This window comes from Mizuhopecten yessoensis, unplaced genomic scaffold (assembly GCF_002113885.1).
Source record: "Mizuhopecten yessoensis strain PY_sf001 unplaced genomic scaffold, ASM211388v2 scaffold716205, whole genome shotgun sequence".
Lineage (NCBI taxonomy): Eukaryota > Metazoa > Mollusca > Bivalvia > Pectinida > Pectinidae > Mizuhopecten > Mizuhopecten yessoensis.
Genome location: NW_018480000.1, coordinates 26,087 through 51,399, shown reverse-complemented (window position 1 = coordinate 51,399; position 25,313 = coordinate 26,087). Strand labels below are relative to the sequence as shown.

Here is a 25,313-nt window from a genome sequence, read left to right as displayed (position 1 = left end):
GATGCATAAATCATTACAATAAAACAATGTGCCAAATGATACTGTTTTTTATGTATTTTTTATGTCAGTGTACCAGCTGTTGCGAGACTATTTTAGGGGCAGCGATGGGCACCCAGCTGGATGCTGAAATATAATGATGAATACTACTATTCTCATGAATATTGTTTCCTAACTTCAAAGACATCCAAAAATAATTGAAACTGACAATATATTGGTAAAATTAGAAATTAAATTTGTGTATTCAAGCCATTCCATTGTTACAGGTTGTAAAATGTATCTGGACTTGGACAACACAAAATAATTGTATGCTGCAGCTTGACCAGTGTCATACTAGACTGCTTTATTGGTACAGTAATAGATAAAGTTGTCATTGTGGCATTAATGATATCTCTGCAATTGTTTAGGTAAAATTGGAAACTGAAATTGTGTTTAATAAGAATCTCATAAAACTTATGAATGCTCCCCAAAAAGATCACTGAGAAATGCCTATGTTCTGGACAGCAGGTTGACCCTGGCAATACCCAAAGTGGTATGCAACACCGCCTTGCCATCCTACATATATGCCTAAAATTTAATTGAGTTTTATTCAGCAAACGGAGCTTATGGCTCAGGATATTGAATTTGACCTTTGACCTTCATATGACCTTGTAATTGTCCTTAGGCATACAGACCCCCATTAGTGGCACGTTACATAAGGCCTTGTCATCCTTCATACTTCCCTAAAACTTCAATGAGGTATCTTTAGTGAGAAGCTTATAATAGCCTGGACAATGTGATTGACCTTTGACCTCAATCTGACCTTGACTGTGTGTTTGAAACATTACATCCATTTATCCAACAAATTTCATAGAGCTGTCTTCAGAGTCGGAATTTATGGCTAGGGCAATGAATTTGAATTTTCGACCTCTGTGACCTTGACATTAGATAGATATATACAGTATCAATAGTGGTAGAAACATCACTTTGTTTTCCTACTTGCATTTTGTGTATCCCTAAAATTTCATCGAGCTGTCTTATCAAGTGAAAAATTATAGCCCCAACAATGTATTTGACCGTTGACCTCAAATTGACCTTGGGTGCACGGGCCCAACCGAGGTTTGCAACCCACCTTATTGCAGTCATACATTTAATCCCTTACATTTCATTGAGCTATCTTCAGAAAGTCAGAAATTGTGGCCCAGACAATGAATTTTACCTCTGACCTAAATGTGACCTTGAGCTTGGGTGTAGACTTATTAATGGTATGAAACACTTTGCCTTGCCTTCCACCATTGATCACTAAAATGTCAACACTTTGACTAATTAGGAATCTGAAGCTTCTACCCCTCTCAATTATTCATCTTTGTTCTTCATCAAATAAAACACAACACACTTCAATAGTTATCAGGTTATAATATTTAATATTTCTCAAATATGTACATATATATCTATATATAACAAATACTCAGTCGTGTCCTAGTAAGTTGACACCCTTTAGGGTAAACACACACCATCTTCCTTCAAACTCCTTCACATGAAATGGTTATTTATTAAATGCAGATTTCTCCTTCAGATTCCCCTTACTGTAGTGCTTAACTCAAAAAGTGTTCCAGATGTTACTCTCCCAGACTTGTAAGGATATAGAAAGAAGCTTACATTTAAAGCACTTTTTTCTATTATTTTTCTCCTTTTGAAACTTAAAGGCACAATAATAAAGGGATCAAGTAATTCCATACTTTTCTGATAAAGTATAAATCAAAATTATCTCCTTTATGATAAAAATCTGTTGGAAAGCAGTGCCCTAAACAGAGGGCAATAATTAAGCATGTACAGTAACTTATACTATGTATCGTTGTATTTTGCTCTTTATGGACTCTGATAATCTTAATCCTATTATATGTTAGTATATATCACACGATATATTACAAAACTATGTGTGCCAATTAAGTGATAGTATACTTATTTTCAAAATAACTTTATGTTTACGACTACATAATTAATTTTGATTATGGCTTTGAACAAACAGGGGTGTCATTTTAAAAGGAAAATATTCTCTCATCCATCAGACGCTTTGTGTCAAATATAAGGATGTACTCTCCATGTCATTTTCACCAACACTGAAGGATAATCATTATTAACAAAGTGCTCACAAAGATAATTTCATTAAGTTGTGTACAAGCTAGGTTCTCTTCAATAAACAATAAATCAAATGAATTTGTCTATATTAATTGCAAATCAACTTAGTTTTTAACAACCTAACTGAGTGCATCTTTAAAATTTCCCAAATTCTAGGATACCGTGTCCTTTCAAGAATAACACATACATTGTCATGTAGTAGGCCACTAGGTACATTCCCACCACTGGTATTGACATATGTCCTCAAAGAATCAACGTTAAGGAATGAATCACCATCAAATTCTGTTGGAAAGATATAAAATGAAGATGGAAAAATCATGAATACATAATATATATATATGGTATGGTATATAAATTATTAAACATTTCAAATTTTAAGCATACATTAAAATCAAAGAGGGCAAATCACTGCCGTGACAAACAAAAAACTTTAAATAACACAGCTGTTTAAACATCAATAAATATAGTCATGGTGATCTCACTCACATTCATTCAAACGTTTTACAAACAAAATTCTCACTCAGACTCTTGCAGAACAAGTTCAGGGCTTAATTCTTGAAATACAGAAAGACTTGTTAAAACAAATTTTTTAAATTGAATTCTTGAGAAGTATCAAAACATTTCCAAAAATAGTTTTGTGTTAACAGTCTGTAGGGTGGCATTTTTAATCTCTACAGAAGGTTTTAGTTCTCATCAAATATAACTATATTCATGCTTTTGCATTTTTCAGTAAGTTGCTGTTAAGCAAATTAGACTCTGCACCTGAATCCATGTATATCACAACCAACAGTCTATCACATTAGATTATTTTGTTCTTTTCATGTTTTGATAGTGTTTACGAAATATTCAAATGGTTTCTAAAATTCTTCCTTCATTTTAAAGACTTTAAAATGAGTCACCGCAGTGAACAAGTAAATCTTTATAAAATTCTGTCAGAAAATCTGTTAATTTCTTTAAAACTTTTTTGAAATTTAATTCTCTACAAGAATACAATAATTAACATACCTACAGAGAAATAGGGGTAAGATTTTTTTGGAAACATTTTTAATTGAGTAATAATTAAAAAAAAAAGAAGGTTCGTGAGTTTTCTTGGGGTACTTAATAATTAGTATGGTATAGAAATAGGTAAGATTGTGAAAATAATGTTGAAGTTTTGTTCACATAATAAAATACAAAAATCAAACTCACAGAGAGGACAGCTGTAGTTCTTGTCTTTCATTCTACATGTACCTTTCTCCCTCCTATTACACGAGTGTTTGGCACATGTTTTAAACATAGAAACTTAAATAAAGTTAAAATGACAAGATACACTGCTCTTGAAACTTACACACTTTAAACAAAATATAACATACATTCATCATATATGGAGTTATTCGTTTCTTAGAAACGTTGATTTTTACAACCTTCAGTCTATCACACAACAAGTTCTCACATTTTTTGTTAAATTTTATTTTTTCACTTTGGCGAAGTTTTTTCTAATGCTATGCAATTAATTTCACCATACTTTCAAAAATTAACATAATAAATTATTTATTAACAGAAACAATTATTTCTCAAAATATATCGGGGAACATTTCGAGTTTTGAAATTGTAGATAAAACAATTAAGCTATTATAGAAAAGACCCTTTTCAAATCATAACTTTTTTCCATCAATGACAACTTATTATTTATTATACACAAAATGTTATCATGAATATAAGAATGTTCCTTTTCTTGTATTAAGGCAATACATCATAGTGATAAATTTGTAAAGATATTGGTTCTTTCTTTGTACAAAAGTTAGAATATGAGAAGCATATTTTCCATAGTGACTTTCTCATTAAATACAGCATTTCCATCATAAAGTTGTAGATAATTCCTGAATTCAAATTGTACCAAGGTCATGAACGTGTGAGTTTTGAATAGATCAAGCAAACTAAATTCATGAACTGGCTCAAACCCAAACCATTAACGTCATGAACTAGAAAACCAAGGTCAGGGTCCAGATCAAACCAAGGTCAAGCACCAACTAAAGGATGTGGTTTGAAGATGAATATGTTTAAATGTTAACAACTTTTAAATCAAAAAGGTTCAATTTTATTCACTACCTGGTAATAGATAAATCACTGAGAGTATAGGATTTGTTGTTGAAAACAAAAAACGCAGGTTGAAAACTTGAGGTGATGATAACTGGTGATGTGAAAAGGTCAAAATCCATTTCCTCAATCAAATATTACATAAAACAGAATTCAGCAGGAAAGCATAGGGCACTAGATGTAGCAAATCATTATATGTCTTCCCAGTATTTCAGTTTGTAAGAGGTGGTATGAAAAAATAATAATGGGCAGCTTATTAAAAGCAGTTTTGATGAGGAAGCGCCATGACTATAAAACTGAGTATTTTTATAAACGATATGGTACAGCAAACCTACCCCAGTGAATCACTTTTAATATATATATATTAATAACGGGACTGATAGGACAAAGGAATTGTCAGGTTTTCAAAGTACACGTTTGATGTTCATGTAAGAATAAGAATTCCTTACCAGGAGCCAAATGTTACCTGAAGGTTGGTGAGTAAGCATGTTTAATTATGCACCTAGACAGAGGTACTGATGTAGGGGCAGCGATGGCCCAGTGGTAATTAGCTGGTTGACATTTTGCTCCCACTAACCCTCCACCACTGGGTCGTGGGTTTGAGGCTTACTTAGGCCAATGGCCAGGTACTGGTTACAGGTAAGTATTTTTTCTCTGGGAAGTCACAAAACCTGGCACGTCCTTAAATGACCGTAGCTGTTCATAGGACGTAAAACACAAACAAACATCTGTTTATATACAGGATCTTACATGAATTTCCTTTTCAAATAAGATTTATAGAAACAAGTCTAAAGAAATTGTCATTTTAGTGATTTCCTAGTGAACAAAAATGAAAAATCTACAACGCGTCTCATAAATCTTGAATGAAATGGAAACAAATTTGAGGTTCTTTTAATCAGATGATTGAAAATTTTGGGAATATTGCCAAAAACATGTCTCCCCATAAAAATCTTCAAGTCTCCAAAACTCTGCCATTTCAGCTCTATTGTTTTTATTGTGATATAATCTGGAAATCTGTGCTGTACTTTTATTATCTTTTTCTGTCATCAAAATAACTAGCCATATTAGGGTATGGCTAATTATTCATATTATTTCAAATGAAAAATAAGACATAGGTGATTTTTTACTTATTTTAAAATAATCACATGATAAATTACCAGTATGATGAGATTTAAATGTAGTGTGAACATTTTGATGTACAAACAAAAATTGTATATAGATACTGTATACGTCAAATATTAAAAAGATACAGAGAAAATTACAGCGATCTTTTCAGTATAAAGAATATCTGTACTTGAACAAACGTTTTTTTATCAGATGCAACTGATGGCATAAATAAACATAATAAACATGAAATTAGATTCAATACATTTCTTATCATACGCTGTTTTACATATTAAAATAAAACAGTTTGATCACAGATACAAAAGAATGTTGTAAAGCTAAAAACTAGTTAAAATGACTGACGACATACATATATCTGAAGTGACCGACGACATACATATATCTGAAGTGACTGACGACATACATATATCTGAAGCTGCATACATACAAATTGATCCCTCGACATTCAAACTTCTCTGATATGTATACATCATGGTAAAACATCAGATTGCCTTCAATTTCTGTGTAAGTGTGGCTGGTGACCTTTCATGTTGACCTTTGGTTATAATTAACCTATCAGTGGGTACCGATGTGTCAGGGGTTTTCACACCTCCCTGCAGGGGTAGTGGATGCATGCAGTATGCTAGATTTGGTCTAAAATCTACGAACTCAATATGTGAAAATAAGTTATGGATTTCTTACAGTCAAAATGATTTTGAAAATAAGATAGGTTGAGAATAAACTTCCAGCCCATAAATTTGGAATATTTCAACCAAAATATTTAATATTAAACTGTTAATATATATATTTTATGTTATTATCAAATACATATGACTGTAATGAAATAAGCTTTCATGATTTTTCTGAAATGCAGGAAATTAAACACAGCCGGACTACTTTTTTTGTGGTGTCACAATGGGTGATATTGATCATTTATGATCACATTTAAACCTTAACAAATCAAAGACTGAGCAAGTCTAGTTTAAACATGTAGGGGTGAATGAGTTAAACCTGTTCTATGTATATCAAAAATGTATTACACTGCAGACAGAGTACATGATAATTAATTCCTGTAATTAATAAAGCCGGAAATGATTTTCAGATATATCTACCACTAAACATATCTCAGCAATCGCATGTTATGACTTTAAGAATATATATACATATAAAACACAACACATCTGATCAAGACCTGAACATGTTTAAGTGTCAGCTAGCCTTAAAACTGGCCAAAAGACTTCAAATAAAAACTAAGCCACAGCCTGTTTTAAGATATATGGGAATCATCCCATGTTGTTGACTGACACCGTCATCCACTTATACATCACATAGGAATATTCTACAGGAAGGTCAACAGGACAGGTCACAAAGACAACACCGTACAACAATTGTTTAATATATTATTTACAGTTACACATCGGAAAGTTTAACTTACATAAACAGCACAAGGATTTCTTTAGAAGATTTTTTCCATACAACAACATGAAAAATCAATCTCTGCCTTCCCGGCTGAAGCACCACACATACAGAGTGAACAAGAACTGTCTTCCAAATGTTCCTCCATACACCCTTAAACAGGGACTGTCCATCAGATGTTCCCTCATACACCACCCAAAAGAACTGTCCCCGAGATGTATGCCATATAAATAAAAGCACACACGAGAATTGTCTCCTAGATAATGCCTCATACACCACCCAAAAGAATTGTCCCCGTGATGTATGCCATATAAATTAAAGCACATATGAGGATTGTCTCCTAGATAATGCCTCATACACCACCCAAAAGAGCTGTCCCCGAGATGTATGCCATATAAATTAAAGCACACACGAGGATTGTCTCCTAGATAATGTCTCATACACCACCCAAAAAAACTGTCCCCAAGATGTATGCCATATAAATTAAAGCACACACGAGGATTGTCTCCTAGATAATGCCTCATACACCACCCAAAAGAGCTGTCCCCGAGATGTATGCCATATAAATTAAAGCACACACAAGGATTGTCTCCTAAATAATGCCTCATACTTATACATCACCCTCAAGAACTGTTTCCTAGATGTACTGTAATACTTGACACAAGGACTGTTCCCCCGATGTACTCCACTGACAGCACATATAAGGACTGTCCCCTTCATGTATCCAAATACACCTTAACATAAGGACTGTCCATCAGATGTACCCTCATATATCAAATACGACAGTATCCCCCAAATGTACCCCACATACAGTGCACACAAGGACTGTCCCCGACATGTACCCTAATACATCAAACAGGAGGATTATTCCCCACATATTCTATCATACACCAAGCACAAAGACTGATCCCCAAATGTATGTACATACATCCAACTAAAGCAAATGAAGTCAGTATCACAAACAGCACTATTTTCTCCTCCAACATATTAAACAAATGTATTTCTGTTGCCACGGATACCCACTTTCTCAGCAAACTGGTCCAGTAACATTCCAATACTGCTAGCATCGCGACTATGTTTACACACTATTTTGTTAGCGTATGCATTATGGAATATTTTTCTAACCAAGTCCAACTTTTTCCACCGTGTTGTTTCTTGTATTTCTGTTGCTTCACAGCATCTACAGACAGATAGTAATGGTATGTAAATGCGTATAAAGTTATGGATCATACATCATAAATATAAATATTAAAGATTTAATATCCAAAAACTATAAAACAATGTACTTTATACAGCTGTAAATGCAGAACAAACTCTATATTTTTTTTAAAGCATTATTAGAAATTTCTAAAGAACCCTACTTTTAACTTGTTGATTTTTGAATGTTTATTGTGACAATCTGTAACTCACACCTTAAGAAATAGAATAAGCAGAAAAAGGAAATATTACATACATGTACAGTACTTATTTATACCAATATTTAATTCTTTTTGTTATATCAAGCTAGGTTTAGCCACTAATTGTGTATCTTCATGAGATGAGAGGTAATTTATAGTAGTGATATTTTACCCAAGTTCAGCTCAGCCAAAGTAATGGGTGTTATTATTTTTTCATATTATTTCCGACAAGTGATTGGCCAGGAGTGCATCTCGTGTCCACCGATAAAAACCGATATTGACTTGGAGCGCGCGGTTTATGTTGAAGGACTGGGTGTTTCTAAAAATAGAATTATGACGTGTCTCCAAACAATGCACCGTCCCACTTCCGAAGCTTTTTTGTTGTGTGTTTTTTTTCAGATTGCTTACATTACTGTTTTGTAAAATAATAAAACAATTGTAGCCTTTAACTTCGGTCAATACCTGGATTTATCGACCTCAACCAAAGGCTTTAATTGAATAACATCAGAGTCTTAAGGGGCGATATTAATTTACCTGAATTCAGAGTGATATCAATTTACCTGAATTCAGAGTGATATCAATTTACCTGAATTCAGTCTGATATCAGTTTACCTGAATTCACTTAGCAAAGGGTGACATAACTGAACATGAGCCAAGTCATATCAATTCACTGTCAATATATAGAGAGATATGAATACTTACGAGCTTAGCCTACTACTGGAAGCGGAGCTATCTGTGAGGGAGCCGAAGGACTGCGGGGAGTCACTGGAGGTGGCGTAACCTCTCAAACTACCCGTACTGGAGATCACCTGCCAACTGGGTCAAGTAAACTCATTGATAAAATACATCTCCCTTTGAAATTATTATGGGACAAGAGATCTCTCCATATAAACACATTATATATGAAAATGTACTTGGACAAAAATGTATATATATGTAAATTGGCTAACCACTTCATCTTTAAACTGCTACAACATGAGGTAGGAGCATATTACTATGATCTATTAATAGTACCCAATTCCTTGAAATTTGTAGTTTTGACATACACAAGCAACACCATTTTATATAAAATGGAATTCCTGGAAATGTACATAATTTTGTGGTTATCTTATTTTAGCACTTTTCGTGCATGAAATATAGTGTTGAAGTATCGTTATATTAATTCCAGTTTATGCGTAACATTTTCTTTTGCACATATTGTGGGTGCATGCACCAATTCATCGTTACACTAACATTCGGGTTAAAATGTGATACTGTGCAAAAATTTGGGTATTCTATAAAATACCCCGTAAGTATGTTTCAAGCATTTAAAATATCTTCTATCTACAGTCATTATAACATACAGGAGAGCCACAATGTCGAACATTGGGAGACATTTATCACTGACCTGCCACATGCGGGGGAGCTGGCCCTGCCAGTGTCTGCCAGATGTCTAACACTGCTAGGGACGGCCACGGGACTAGAGCTGGAAGCTGATGGGTGAGTCACATGAAAGTGGACAGCCCCATCTATGCCTGGTCTCAGGGGCGTCTGTCTGTGGTGTGCAGGCATCACTACATTTGGGCTCCTATTAAACAAGGGGAGATAACTCTGGCTCAAACAAGGGGAGATAACTCTGTCAGAGGAAAAACATTTACACGAAATCCTGATATAATACCATATTGTCAATTTAGTTGCAATTTACATTAAACTGATTTTCCTTTCCTGCTTTACACACGAACACAATTAAGAAAAACATTTTTCTCTTCTAAACCTCACAAGTTGAAATTACCACATACCAGTATTGCATGATTTTCACCAATGTGCATGACTTAATTTTTGCTACTGTTCTAAAAAATACTTAGTTATAATTATGTGAATTGTTTTCATGAAATTAAACAATAATTGCTCTTAACAGTTGATTTTTGCGACAAATTTATGTCACTTCATGAATTTAAATATGAAAAAACATATTTCCTAAAAATCCATGTAAATATAGCTAACAGTACTACAGTTCTACTCTTTCTTAAAGATGGTCTACTTACGCCATGCCCGGTGTAAATGTGTCCTCGTCAGAGTTTATGTGAAAAGTGGCCAGTGCAGGGTCCTGACCAGAACTGCCCACACTACTAATACTGGTGTTACTGCCACGGTAACTATGGCGACGAGGGTCAGTTTCTACGATCACAGGAAAAGTATCAATTAAGTTTAGCTACTGTAATATTTCAGAATGGCAAAAAGAAAGTGCAATTCAAGATGCATTATAAAATGTCCAATACTTGATATAATAACAAGGAGCCAGCGGGCCTTTATCGCTCAGTTGGATATGTTTAATGTTAAAAGTACTTGATATGAGATAAACATATAGCACTCAATGGTAGGTACTGTATGTACATATAAAATTTTAGGAAGATCCATCCAGTATTCCAGTATCCAGTATGTCAAAATCCAAGATGGCGGCCTGGTGGCCATTTTGTTTTAATGAATACATCCTACTAGCTATAGTAACAGGCACTACTAGACAACTTGATGGAGACAAAATTGGGACAAAATCCTGTAATCCTTATGCATGGTAGAAGAAGGATTTCAAAGGTTTATCTTCTATTTCCCTATTTCGGCCCTGCCCTTCTGCCCTGGGGGCCACACCCACCATTTATACAAAATTAAGTGGCCTTGGCCCAAGGATCCTATAGACAAAATTGGGATGAAATCCTTAATCCCTATGGTAGAAAAAGGATTTTAAAGGTTTACCTATTCAGGCCAACCCCTCTGCCCCCAGGGGGGGGGGGGCACCCACCTTTTATACAAAATTCAATCCCTTTGGCCCAAGGATGCTTCAGACTAAATAAGGATAACATCCCTTCATCCCTACACTAGGAGGAGTATTTTTAAAGTTTTAACTCTATTTCCCCTGCTTGGTCCCGCTCCACGCCCATCGTTTATACAAATTGAGTGCCCTTGGCATAAGGATGTTCCAGACTAAATTGAGATGAAATCCCTTAATCCCTACACTAGAAGTAGGATTTTAAAATGTATTTCCCCTATTGGGCCCTGCTTTAATTCTCTGCACCCCAGGGGGGGGCCACACCCACCGTTTATACAAAATCGAGTGCCCTTGGCGCAAGGATGCTCCAGACCAAATTTAGTTAACAAGAGGCCCATGGGCCTAAACGGTCACCTGAGTCTACAGTATTTATTTTTGTTGTTGAAATATGTACCAATTTGAGTAAAAAATAGTATAATGTTAACTTAACTTTGTCAGGACCATGAGCTGATCATTCCTAGACCAATTTTAAGTGAGATCGGCCTATTAGAACTTAGTAGCAAAATAGCGGCCATGGCAGCCAAATTGTATTTCTGATTGACCCGAAAAATAACAACACTTTGTCAGGACCATGAGGCGATCATTCCTACCAACTTTCAGTTCAATCGGTCCAGCAGAACTTGACTTTAAGTTTGAAATAGGTTTTCAAAATGGCGGCCGTGGCGGCCATATTGGATTTCTGATCGACCCGAAAAATAACAACACTTTGTCAGGACCATGAGGCGATCATTCCTACCAACTTTCAGTTCAATCGGTCCAGCAGAACTTGACTTTAAGTTTGAAATAGGTTTTCAAAATGGCGGCCGTGGCGGCCATATTGGATTTCTGATCGACCCGAAAAATAACAACACTTTGTCAGGACCATGAGGCGATCATTCCTACCAACTTTCAGTTCAATCGGCCCAGCAGAACTTGACTTTAAGTTTGAAATGTAAAATGTTAACGGACGACGGACGACGGACGACGACGGACGAAAACGGATAGCAATAGGTCACTTGAGCTAATGCTCAGGTGACCTAAACATCCATTAAGCTGTTCAGGACTAGTAGCGCTTTAAAGGAAAAGATGACGAACTGACGATGGACGTTGCGACATGGCATAAGCTCAGGAAAGGTGAGCTAAAAATTAAATACAGCTCTCCGAGAAGATAAATTTGCAGGAGAGCTGGAAGTTCATGAACTGATACTATCCCAAAAATGTGGTCACCATCGTGATTTGCATCCAATCTCGAGTTGGGGATTAAATATTATTCTATATCAGAGAGAAATGGTCATATTTGTACATACATATGTAGGGATGACTTGTACTGTGAAAATAATGTCATGACATGTCCTATCAACAAAGGAAGGTATTTTACACGTCTCAACAGATCTTATTCTCTACTCCAAAACATTCTGTTGTCTCTGCACCTTAAATCTTTTACTCCGATGGGAAATTGATAAAAAACTTACCCAGTAAAACACCCTCCATATTGCACTCGGAATCTATTCTGCTTGGCTTCCTTATGTTACAATAAATAGACAAAGAATAAGGTCAAGGTCACTCTTATGTGACATACGAGTGCACAAAGAAGAAATGTGTGATCAATGAAAACGTATGGCTATTTGAACTTCAGTGATGAGACAGAAGTGAGAAACAGTTGTTATTTTTCATTCGTAATTATAAACTACTTAATTATAATTATCATACAAGTCATTTTTTGTGCAGAGCTTAATATAAACTGTAATTCAATTGACTATGACATCAAAAGCCATAACGGATTCATGTTTTCAAATTTATTGTATAATAGCATATAATCATAAAATGTCATTTTCAGCAACAAGAATATACTGTATACTTATTTGATAACTGTTGCTTTGGGAATAACCCCATTTACTCGAACTCATGGGGCCAAGATCAATAGTTCGAGGAATACATGGTATTCAAGTATTCCAAGGTTGGTCCTAGATTGTCAAGTATATATCTGTCAAATCTTGAGTTATAATAATCAAAAATATGTAAGCATTGTAAAACGATACTTAGGCTATTATTAAGCATGTCGCAGATACTGGTAAATTGTAGTCTTAGCTCGAGCTATTCTAGGGATACACAGGTAAAATATCTGTCAGGCGTGATACACAGGTAAAATATCTGTCAGGCGTGATACACAGGTAAAATATCTGTAAGCCCGAGCTATTCGTGGGATATACAGGTAAAATATCTGTCAGGTGTGACATGTTACACCTGTTCGACGAATAGATAGGATTACTACTATGACCATGAAGAGTCGGGAACTCAATTTTGTTCGAGGAATACTAGGTATTCAAGGAATAACGGTTCGGCTAATCCGGGGTAACTTTATAAAGAGTATGCACAAACTGTTTGACAGTGAGGGGTATTTGAGTAATCCGAGTTCGAGGAAGTGGGGTTTAACTGCATTTAAACCATTTTTGTGAAGTATTTTTACGATTATGATTCAACTTTCACAGATTTATTTTCAGTTTGATAAAGGTACATGTACCCTTAACAAACTGTGATTGATGATACATTACAGTTTTCCTTTCCTTTAGCTACTGGTAAGGCAGATCGACCAGGTCAATTAAATAACATTAATTTTACGGGTTTTTTTTTGAGATATTATTTTTCTGCTTCAACTTTATGACTTACATGTCATCTGAAGAATTCTCAGTTTCAAACAAAAGGTAAGAGTTACATTTAAACTGTGATTGATGATACATGAACCTTTATCAAACTGATTGATGATACATTACAGTTTTCCTTTCCTTTAGCTACTTGTAAGTCAGATCGACCAGGTCAATTAAATAACATTAATTTTACGGGTTTTTTTTTCAGTTATTATTTTTCTGCTTCAACTTTTTGACTTACATGTCATCTGAAGAATTCTCAGTTTCAAACAAAAGGTAAGAGTTACATTTAAACTGTGATTGATGATACATTACAGTTTTCCTTTCCTTTAGCTACTTGTAAGTCAGATCGACCAGGTTAATTAAATAACATTAATGTTACGGGTTTTTTTTTTCGGATATTATTTTTCTGCTTCAACTTTATGACTTACATGTCATCTGAAGAATTCTCAGTTTCAAACAAAAGGTAAGAGTTACATTTAAACTGTGATTGATGGTATATATACCTTTATCAAACTAAGATAGATGGTACATGTACCGTTATCAAACTGTGATTGTTGGTACATGAACCTTTAACAAACTGTTATTGATGGTACATGTGCCTTTAACAAACTGTTATTGATGGTACATGTGCCTTTAACAAACTGTTATTGATGGTACATGTGCCTTTAACAAACTGTGTTTGATGGTACATGTACTTTTATCAAACTGTGATTGATGGGAAATGTACCTTTATCAAACAGTGATTGATGGTACAGTTTCCTTTAACAAACTGTTATTGATGGTACATGTGCCTTTAACAAACTGTGATGATGGTACATGTACTTTTATCAAACTGAAAATGAATCTGTGAAAGTTGCATCATAATCGTAAAAATCCTTCACAAAAATGGTTGAAATGGAGTTAAACCCAACTTCATCGAGCTCGGATTACTCAAATACCCCTCACTGTCAAACAGTTTGTGCATTCTCTTTATAAAGTTCCCCCGGATTAGCCGAACCGTTATTCCTTGAATACCTAGTATTCCTCGAACAAAATTGAGTTCCCGACTCTTCATGGTCATAGTAGTAATCCTATCTATGACCATGAAGAGTCGGGAACTCAATTTTGTACGAGGAATACTAGGTATTCAAGGAATAACGGTTCGGCTAATCCGGGGTAACTTTATAAAGAGTATGCACAAACTGTTTGACAGTGACGGGTATTTGAGTAATCCGAGTTCGAGGAAGTGGGGTTTAACTGCTTTTAAACCATTTTTGAGAAGTATTTTTACGACTATGATTCAACTTTCGCAGATTTATTTTCAGCTTGATAAAGGTACATGTAACATCAATCACAGTTTAAATGTAACTCTTACCTTTTGTTTGAAACTGAGAATTCTTCAGATGACATGTAAGTCATAAAGTTGAAGCAGAAAAATAATATCTGAAAAAAAAACCTGTAACATTAATGTTATTTAATTGACCTGGTCGATCTGACTTACCAGTAGCTAAAGGAAAGGAAAACTGTACATTCCATTGTTTCAACAGTGATGATTTAATATACGAGATGAATACCATAATAAAAGCTTTTACCATTAATATGTAATACATGCGGTAAATTACAAAACAAGTTTGCTGACAATAATCATTTTTATCATCAAGAAAAAGTTTCATAATAAGCACCAATATATGTTAAGAAAATGAAATCAATAACAAAAATATCCACTTTACCTCTTCTCCTTTGTTCACTCTGTCTGGTAAACTGTGTCTGAAAAATGAGATAATAAATTGAAGACAACACCATACCTAAGTTTATAAAGAATTGGTGGTGGGAACTTTTTGTATTTAAACACATATGTAAAAATAAAAAGTCCCAAACTTTGATTTTGTGCCTACACAACATCTTGCATAATAACTCTTAATTGCACATTCATCTGTCGGAGATGTCAATAACGTCATAGCAAATCATGAAAATCATGTCACAGAATGTTGCTGACCAATATGCTGTTCCAAATATATATGTAGTTCATTGTGTTGTAACAATCTGTTTTTATTTTAAAGAGTTATCTAATATTCAAAATGCCATCTCTGTCTACATGCCTAGCAGTCTTTATATATATATATATGCTTCAAACAAGTAAATCTTTCTTTGAAAGCGAAAGCTAAATAAAAAAGCAAATTAATTTTGTTTACCCGAAGAGGTACCAGTCATAGGCGAGTGTGAGGTAGAGTATTTCTGTGGGATTGAGAGAAGCGTGAGCGACACCGTCAGCCCAGAGGGAGATCCTGAGAAGGGAGATAAACATGGGCGTCCGGTCCCAGCCCGATATACAGTGGACTAGCACTCCAGTGTCACCTGAAAAGTACACAAGAATAGTCGACTGCTGTCACAAATACATTCAGAATATTTCTAAACATTTTCTTCAGGTTGGTAAGTTTGGATTATGAGAAGTTCTTTTTACACAACCAATACACTTTTCTATGTGATATTTCGATGGCTAGTATGATATGTACACTGTCACCTTCATCAGACAAATGACCAGTGAAGCGTATGTACACAAAGGTGTATAATGTGAACGAGCTGTCCAAAAAATCTTTAATACAAATATTTTACAGTAACCATAATAGCCGTTTATTATATTTGATACAAAATAAAATCAACAACATGAGCATGATGAAATTTTCAAACTTATATTAGTTTTTAATCCTATATTAATTTAGTGGTATTGTTCAATAAATGTTGTGAGAGGAGTGAATTAAAAACTTTACAGAATTGGACACTATATTACACAAAAATAAACACCGCAGGGCGATAACATCTGGCCCAACAAGAGTGATTAATAGAAGTTGAAATAACTTGTTTCATAATGGTTGTAAAATGAATAAACTTTATACAGTATGTATTTGTTTCTTCTCGATCAGTCATGTTTCAGTTTGCTTTGCCCTCCTGAAACATGATAAACCTCAGAGAAACGAAGATTTGTGTTTCCCTGCAGTAAGGGCTGTAACTGTTTAGTTTGTTTGTTTGTTTGATTTTGTTTAACGTCCTATTAACAGCTAAGGTCATTTAAGGACGGCCTCCCCTGGGTGCAAGATGCATGCGTGTAGTGTATGTGTGTGTATATTGGGAGGCTGCGATATGTTCGTGTTTGTCTCCTTGTGATAGCGCGAAACTGATGCCTACTTTATAGTGCTACCTCACTGAAACATTCTGCCGAAGACACCCAGCAGGACGCCCCACCCGGTCACATTATACTGACAACGGGCGAACCAGTCGTCCCACTCCTAATTTGCTGAGCGTTAAGCAGGAGTATAAACTACCATTTTTAAAGACTTTGGTATGTCTCGGCCAGGGGACAGAACCCAAAGCCTTCCTCACAGGGGCGAACGCTCAACAAATGGCCAAAAGTGAGGCATTGTCAAGGGAGACATTAGGAAGAAGAAAGTTATTTAGAAAGGAGAGAAGAGATAAGGTCCCAAATTTAGTCGCCTCTTACGATCATGCAATTGGGGGCAGCAGGTACAATTCTTACGCCCTACCTGCAGGGTCATGTAACTGTTTAGTGTCACTTGAGAAACACTGCAGTAAGGGCTGTAACTGTTTAGTGTCACTTGATAAACACTGCATTAAGGGCTGTAACTGTTTAGTGTCACTTGATAAACACTGCAGTAAGGGCTGTAACTGTTTAGTGTCACTTGAGAAACACTGCAGTAAGGGCTGTAAGTGTTTAGTGTCACTTGAGAAACAGACTACTAAGGCTAATCATGATTCATTCCAATAGAAAATAAGTAAATTAAATCAACTTTTTAGTTACCTTCAATCAAAATATGAAGCAGCAGTTTCAAGTAGTTCTGAGTGAGACGAATTAAATCCCAGCTCTGAAACAAAAAAATACATCTGATACATACACTAGTTTCAAAGGTTAAAATACTTAAAGAAAAAAAAAACACTTCTGAAAACTTTCAACACACAAAATATTTTGATTGTTATCCAATTTTTCAGCCTGAATTTGGTTGTGTTTCCTCAAAAAATTATCCTAAAAATATTTAAAATGTATCCACGTAGATGATTTTAAGTTGTAAAATTGAAATGAAATTTAACCTGCTTCAAAGGTAAATATCATACAAGATTATCATGAATTTAGTTTATTATACATAGGTTTTCATAGGTATAGATATAATATCCAAAAGTGTAGAATTTGGGGTGTAAACCAAGGCATATCCCATACCTACATGTAATTTAAAGACTTCTTGATTCCACCTCTTAATCCAGATTTTTTTTATAATTATGTAGATGTTAGAGAAATTGATGTATTATTAGGTGACCTACCCTGTACTTCCTCCAGTCTATCCCCACCTGTGCTAACAGGGGGTCGTCAGGAATGTCCAGCACCGCATCTACATAGTTCTGTAAACAGATATCAGCATGATTTACATTTTTCTTTTGGCTTTTATCACTTGTGACATTAGCCAGAGTTTCCTCTGGCCCTGACACCAGAGTAAAGACATTTTGAGATAGAAGTCTAGTCACATCAGACATCAATGTGTCAAAATGTCCATATTTCAGTGAATGTCATTAAAAAAAAGAATTACAAGCCTGCAAATTTAATCAGAAGCCAGTTGTTGAATAAATCAGTTATTTTTTTTAAGTGCAATATAAAAGATCAGCAAAATAAAAAGGTCCAAGATAAAACAAAATCACTATCTTGTTGTGCTCCTCTTTATTAGAAATGCTTAACAAACTAACTATTTACTCAAACTGATTAAAAAATATTTAGTCAGTATGCAATATCATTTTTCTTGAACCCCAATTTAATGGTTGACTTAATTGACATTGATGTGGTCAACAAAGCAAATAGAATATGGGAACCATCTGAAGAACTTGCACATATTTAGGTTATACAACATTCTTTCCCTTGTAAGGCCACATCTGGAATATGTGGCCTGTGTATGGAATCCATATTTACAAACATATATAAATGAAATAGAAAATGTACAGAGAAGATCAACAAGCAATTACTGGGAATGAAAGATCTACCAGTTAAGCTATGAAAACAGACGGAGGATTCTGAAATCACCAACACTGAAACATAGGAGGTTGAGAGGAGATATGATCCAAGTATATAAATTAACACATGGAGGATATAATTGAGTTCTATACAATTAACACATGGAGGATATAATTGAGTTCTATACAATTAACACATGGAGGATATAATTGAGTTCTATACAATTAACACATGGAGGATATAATTGAGTTCTATACAATTAATTCTGGAATGTTATTTAACCAACCTACCTGACTCCAGTCAAATGTCATTGTCTCTCCCAGATAGGAGTTATCTTTCCATTCCTTGAAGAATTCACAACCTAAAAGAAATTGTTTTCCATGTTATTTGTATTCATACTTATTTAACTATTCCTAGTTTCTAAGATCTGATGATTTTATCTAAAAGAACATCTCAAAATATGTCATTTAAAGGCGTGAACATTTCCGTAATGTGTTCATACACACATTTTATTATGTAATTTAATTCTCAGCACACGCTATCTTCCCAGTGAAAATTTTAAGAAGTTGGCCAGTATTTGAGTTCAAGTGGGCAAGAAAGGATTCAAACCCTGAACTTCAGAAAGATATACTATCGCTCTAACCGATCGAGCTACCTGATCAACAGTAGTGACTCCAACCCTATCCAAGTGAAGGTTAAGGGGAGGTAACTGTATATAGGTAAAATCACAGTGCAGTGGGACTGGGACCTTGTTGAGACAACATGTATATATGTTAACACGGTATGATACAAACCTGGGTAGGGTATTGACAATATACAGAAGTCTGCATATCTGTTTTCTTTGTCGACCTTTTCTGATGATGTGATGCTGAAAACGTAAAACGATGTTTTATATAATTCTTTGCTATAGAAAGACAAATGAAAGATAGTCTAAAATGAAATTGAAAAAACTGTTTTTTAATTATAAATTTCAATATATACCGGTAGGTTATCCATACAGTTTTGTCTATAACATCTTTTGTTTTAATTTGTTTGTTGTGATTGGTTAGAGAGCAATTTAGTAGTTGCCACTGGTTTGGAGGAAAAGTGCTTTCTGAGATGCTTCTTATAAACAGTTCAATTCCATTTTCAAAAAAAAGTGAAAAAATATGAGTACAATGACTCCAGAACAAGTTTTTCATAGAACACATTAATCTTAGTTTGTCAAAAATATGTTTAACGTGGTTATATGGTAGCTTTAATTTTCTGATCACGTTGAACGAATAAAGTTCTAGTTCTATCATTACCAGGTAATACATATTTTTGTTTGAGTATCTATTGAATATACATGCAACCAGTGATTAGCTCATGATCTGCTGCTGTCTATTACATTTTGCAGTCTATAGCACAACATTACCCAACTTCACCAAACAGAATAAAATGTCTCACTTTAAGCCAAATTTCACTTTTTTCTTTTCGACCATTAGGTCACATATGTATCCCACAGAGAACTCTTTCAGCAGTTTTATGTCCTGTCCCCTGTAGCGATCAAACATCTGCATCTCTCCAGAGCTGGGTGTAGGGCCAGGTCCTGGAGCGGACATGTTGGGCGAGGCCTCACTTCCTGTTATAGGACAAGATGCGAGACTCAGCAGTGTGCAAAGTAAGTGGTAGCTTTGTAGCCCCATTAGTAAGTGGTAGCTTTGTAGCCCCATTAGTAAGTGGTAGCTTTGTAGTCCAATTCTATGATGAAATACCTTTATATACATTTTGACTTGTTTTAATAAACATCAACCACCAACAAGTCATCTACACATTTGAATTTGTCTTTTGTTAAAATTGTAAAATTTCTGGCATTAATCAAACTATTCATATAAATTTCCAATTTTAGGGCAGGAAACCAGCTACAGAACATTCCTACTCATTTCAGGTTGTTCATCCATTAAATGCCCACCAAAAATGAACAATTAAGGTTGGAAATGCATCTTTTTAACATTTATGAGGGTATTGCAACACAGTTCTGTTCAAACATATTCCATGATATGCGCTAGCGCATCTTGGAGAATGTGTTTTAACGGATCCTCATAAATGTTAAAAAGATGTATTTCCAACTTTATATTTACATTTTATTACATTTACTTTCATTATTTGAAATTAAGAAAAACATTTGTTTTCATGAGAAAAAGCAATACACCATCCTGAAAACAACATTAACTGAACAGTGAGGTCAGAGGTCATATAACGGTACATGTAGTACGTTTGATATTACTACACACTTGCTTTTGTTGAATCATAACAACATTTTGAGTTGGTACTGTTATCTAGAGGGACTGTTATCTAGAGGGACTGCAACACAAAGAACCATTGCCTTATCCTTGCCCGAATATACATATTCTTAAATAGCCTTACAGAGGTCACAAGAATCATTGCCTTATCCTTGCCCGAACATTCATATCATCTTAAATAGCCTTACAGAGGTCACAAGAATCGTTCCCTTATCCTTGCCCGAATATACATATTATCTTAAATAGCCTTACAGAGGTCACAAGAATCAATGCCTTATCATTTACCGAACATACATATTATCTTAAATAGCCTTACAGAGGTCACAAGAATCATTGCCTTATCCTTGCCCGAATAAACATATTATCTTAAATAGCCTTACATAGGTCACAAGAATCATTGCCTTATCCTTGCCTGAATATACATATCATCTTAAATAGCCTTACAGAGGTCACAAGAATCATTGCCTTATCCTTGCCTGAATATACATATCATCTTAAATAGCCTTACAGAGGTCACAAGAATCATTGCCTTATCCTTGCTCGAATATACATATTCTTAAATAGCCTTACAGAGGTCACAAGAATCGTTCCCTTATCCTTGCCTAAATATACATATTATCTTAAATAGCCTTACAGAGGTCACAAGAATCATTGCCTTATCCTTGCCCGAATATACATATTATCTTAAATAGCCGTAAGTGTTTACTAAGTGCATAAGGAACAACTTACCATATTTATCCTGCAGTAAACCAAGGGGGCCAACACATAATCTCTGACTTAAATACACTTTGTTGGCATCTCTTCTGAACTTCAATACTAACGGGTGGGCTTATTTAATACCAGGTATATATGAGCTTTTTGACACACAAACAACTTATCAAGTTAGAAGTGTTATTACCTGGAGGACCAGAAAACAGAAAGTCCAGTCCCTGTCGTCCATACATCTCGGCCCCACCGGACAGGGTGGCCGATCTACATACATGCTGAAACACATTTCAAACACTTTAATTTTGGACTATAAATGACAGACTTGAAAGGACATTTGCTTTTTTCTGTGTTAAAAATCTGTAAATCATATTGTGAAATATATTCATTTTTCAAATGAATCAGATTGAAAATATTTTAAAATGTGTCACAATGTTTAATCTATTTATCAATTTCATTTATTATATATGTGCATTATCCTAGTATTTTAAAATGGCAATTATACTTTTGCTTTTTATTAAACTACAAGCTTTTTTCTTTTTTAAATTGTCTGTCGAGCTGAGGAAAGTGATATTATACAATTTGATTTTTTCTCAAATATGATCATTCATTTTAAGATTTATTTCATTATTATGTAATCTTACTGTAATCTATAGATAGTTTTGATGTAAAGCTGTCCATGCAGGTTATAACATTAATAAGATTTCCTATTGCTTCCTATATATCAAGACACTACTTCCTGGTAAATAGGAAGTTAATCATTCATCATGTTAAATTTGTCGTGTTTATACTATGTATAGTCATGATCACAAGTCTGTGTTGATATGGAGCCCTGACGACAAGCATTAAAGCTGCACATGAGTCTGTTGACAGGTGAATGTCGTTAACACAAACACACATTAATGACAGTGAAATATTCACATATTTTTTTCTGGATTGCTAATTGATGGTTCTTAAAACTTGCAATCTCAGATTGAAAGTATTGAATACCTTTCCTTCATACAGAATGACAGGCACTGCAAACCTGGAGCGACATCTGGCATAGCGCGCATGTTTCACCAGCTCCCGTAACTTCTCCACATCGTAGAAGCTCTGCACACTGCCAACAACAGACAATCCATGAAGCATGCAAATGTACATGTAAACAACCAATATAGGCTAAACATGGGAACTTGTACATGACTTCATCAACACAAATCTTATATTTATACCAACATTGCAAATGCATAACATGTATATACAAATTGTCATTTATTTCTTAATTACCTGTAACATGTCAATAAATTTTGAGGTAAATAGCAATTATACATCTGTAATGCTGTCATCTATAATTTCTTAATTAACATGTTTATAAATTTTGAGGTAAATAACAATTATGTGTAATTATACATGTGTATCAACTTTTAATTTCATATTCCGACACCATAAAGGACTTATTAGTCGATAACAATAAAATATATTGTAAAAATCTTCTGAACATACTCTTCCTGTTTCCTTGACTGTTTTTCTGCCTCTGTCAATTGGTATTCCAGCATGACCAACTTGCTGGGGTAATGACCGCACAGCTCTCCATTGAAATTTGTTATCACCTGACCATGGCAAAAACATTTGCTTAAAAATCAAGTATGGAATCAAGTATGGATATCCAGATCCCTAGGAAAGCTTAAAAATAAACTCTTTCTTGTCAAGTCTGTGTCACTAAACATATCTATGTTTGTAGATTTTGAAAGATATTCACACTCATAATCAGCTGAGCCGGATATTCCAGTCATCTCTGCAATTTGTTTCCAGCAAAAGTAGCTCAATGATAAAAAGCTGGATTAATTATTGGGTCACTTTTTAAATATTGAAAAGAGGAAACACATCAGCAACTTGAATGGCAACTTGATAATATAATCTATCTGGATTATGTGGCTCAACAAAGGCATTGTAAATAACAAATTTAACTAGGGGTATCTGGAGCAGACTTAACTAGGGGTATCTGGAGCAGACTTAACTAGGGGGATCTGGAGCAGACTTAACTAGGGGGTATCTGGCGCAGACTTAACTAGGGGGTATCTGGAGCAGACTTAGCTAGGGGGTATCTGGAGCAGACTTAACTAGGGGTATCTAGAGCAGACTTAACTAGGGGGTATCTGGAGCAGGCTTAACTAGGGGTATCTGGAGCAGACTTAACTAAGGGGTATCTGGAGCAGACTTAACTAGGGGGTAGCTGGAGCAGACTTAACTAGGGGGTATCTGGAGCAGGCTTAACTAGGGGTATCTGGAGCAGACTTAACAAAGGGGTATCTGGAGCAGACTTAACTAGGGGTATCTAGAGCAGACTTAACTAGGGGGTATCTGGAGCAGACTTACCTAGGGGGTATCTGGAGCAGACTTAACTAGGGGTATCTAGAGCAGACTTAACTAGGGGGTATCTGGAGCAGACTTACCTAGGGGGTATCTGGAGCAGACTTAACTAGGGGGTATCTGGAGCAGAAATACTCCAGGAAGAATAGCTGACTCACAAATTCTTTCTTCATGCACATATATATAGACACATACATTTTGATGCAGTTTGACTATGCTAAGATGTTACAAATAATCTAACAAACAGTTCAAGAGCCTGAGGAGTTGTATGTAAAAGGATTCTGGAGCAGAAATTTTAACTTTCAAGGGCCATAAATATAACTCAAGGAAAAATATCTTTATCGCATATTCCTTTCTTAATGCAAATTTTCATACAATGTACGTATACGTGTACATACGGTGTACCAATGCAAATTATCACAATAGATCCAACACACAGTTTAGGAGGAATTGCGCTTACAAGGATTGATATGGACAGATGAACGGGAAGCATGGTTCCTATATACCCCCACCACCAAACTTTGTTTGTGGGGGTATATAAATATATTTTAATTCATTTTTTTTCCAGAAATAATGTAATCTACGGGGTAGTTAATATTTTGAGGACACGAAGCAAGCATCAACAACATATTCCATTTATCTTTAACAAGAGAAGACTTATTTCTTGTCAAATGAATATATACGAGTATCTGTGATCATGAATGTAAGCTTTGATATTTAAAACATCATGAACTGAATTAATCGCACATCATTGCTTTTGTTGAAGCTGTTTTTATAGACAAATATTTGTACTCTTACGTTCAATCATACTACATGTAATATACTTACAGAATATTTGTAATCCCTTGCCATAAGCAATAGACATCTTTCCATAATAAACTCGCCCTGAAAAACACATTTTTTCTATAATTATTATCCTACAATAAAGTAAGTGAAGGAGCATTAACACCCAGAATTCTGTTACAGTAGACATGTTATTGTTGACATGTTTCGGTAGGCCTAGCCTACCATTATCAGAACAGTTTTACAGTAGCATTGTAGCTATATAGAGATAAGGTGCAAATTACAGATCACAATATAATGACATAATGATATTGTTATTTAGATCATGTGAAATAAACAAGTTCTAAACGTGATCTAAATAACAATATCATGATGTACAGTATATATATGGTGACTCGACCCTCTATATGGACTATAAATAAACTTTATCAAACAACAATTGTGTACAGTGAATAGGACAACTGAACATGGGATTATGGATAAAAATGACCCGGATTGAATTATTATACTACGATATAGTGACTTGTGTTTTTAACAAACAGGTTGGGCACAATGATGCATATATATAATAATCCTGCATTTGGGTAGCAGTTACCCATTTTAACAATTTTATTACTGAAATGGGGAACAGTGGCGGATCCAGAGGTTTTTTTTGGGTTTCAGGAACCCCCCCCCCCCAGCCTGAGA

The 25,313-nt window shown here is 34.9% G+C and overlaps 1 protein-coding gene across 1 annotated transcript in view; it reads right to left on the bottom strand.

The window, feature by feature from the left end:
* Positions 1–1,387: 1,387 nt before the first annotated feature.
* Positions 1,388–25,313, bottom strand: part of LOC110442084 (myotubularin-related protein 14-like) — a 25,484-nt gene continuing 1,558 nt past the window's right edge. Inside the window, exons 2-18 of the mRNA XM_021485518.1 lie at positions 24,672–24,728; positions 22,977–23,083; positions 22,485–22,593; positions 21,688–21,772; positions 19,954–20,128; positions 19,320–19,393; positions 18,816–18,886; positions 17,847–17,924; positions 17,332–17,395; positions 15,710–15,872; positions 15,248–15,284; positions 14,893–14,960; positions 12,363–12,412; positions 10,133–10,265; positions 9,496–9,675; positions 8,811–8,924; positions 1,388–7,891 (exon numbers count right to left, since the gene is read on the bottom strand). Coding sequence (XP_021341193.1) covers positions 7,699–7,891; positions 8,811–8,924; positions 9,496–9,675; positions 10,133–10,265; positions 12,363–12,412; positions 14,893–14,960; positions 15,248–15,284; positions 15,710–15,872; positions 17,332–17,395; positions 17,847–17,924; positions 18,816–18,886; positions 19,320–19,393; positions 19,954–20,128; positions 21,688–21,772; positions 22,485–22,593; positions 22,977–23,083; positions 24,672–24,728 — 1,758 coding nt within the window. The 3' untranslated portion in view covers positions 1,388–7,698. The remainder of the gene's footprint in view (positions 7,892–8,810; positions 8,925–9,495; positions 9,676–10,132; positions 10,266–12,362; positions 12,413–14,892; positions 14,961–15,247; positions 15,285–15,709; positions 15,873–17,331; positions 17,396–17,846; positions 17,925–18,815; positions 18,887–19,319; positions 19,394–19,953; positions 20,129–21,687; positions 21,773–22,484; positions 22,594–22,976; positions 23,084–24,671; positions 24,729–25,313) is intronic.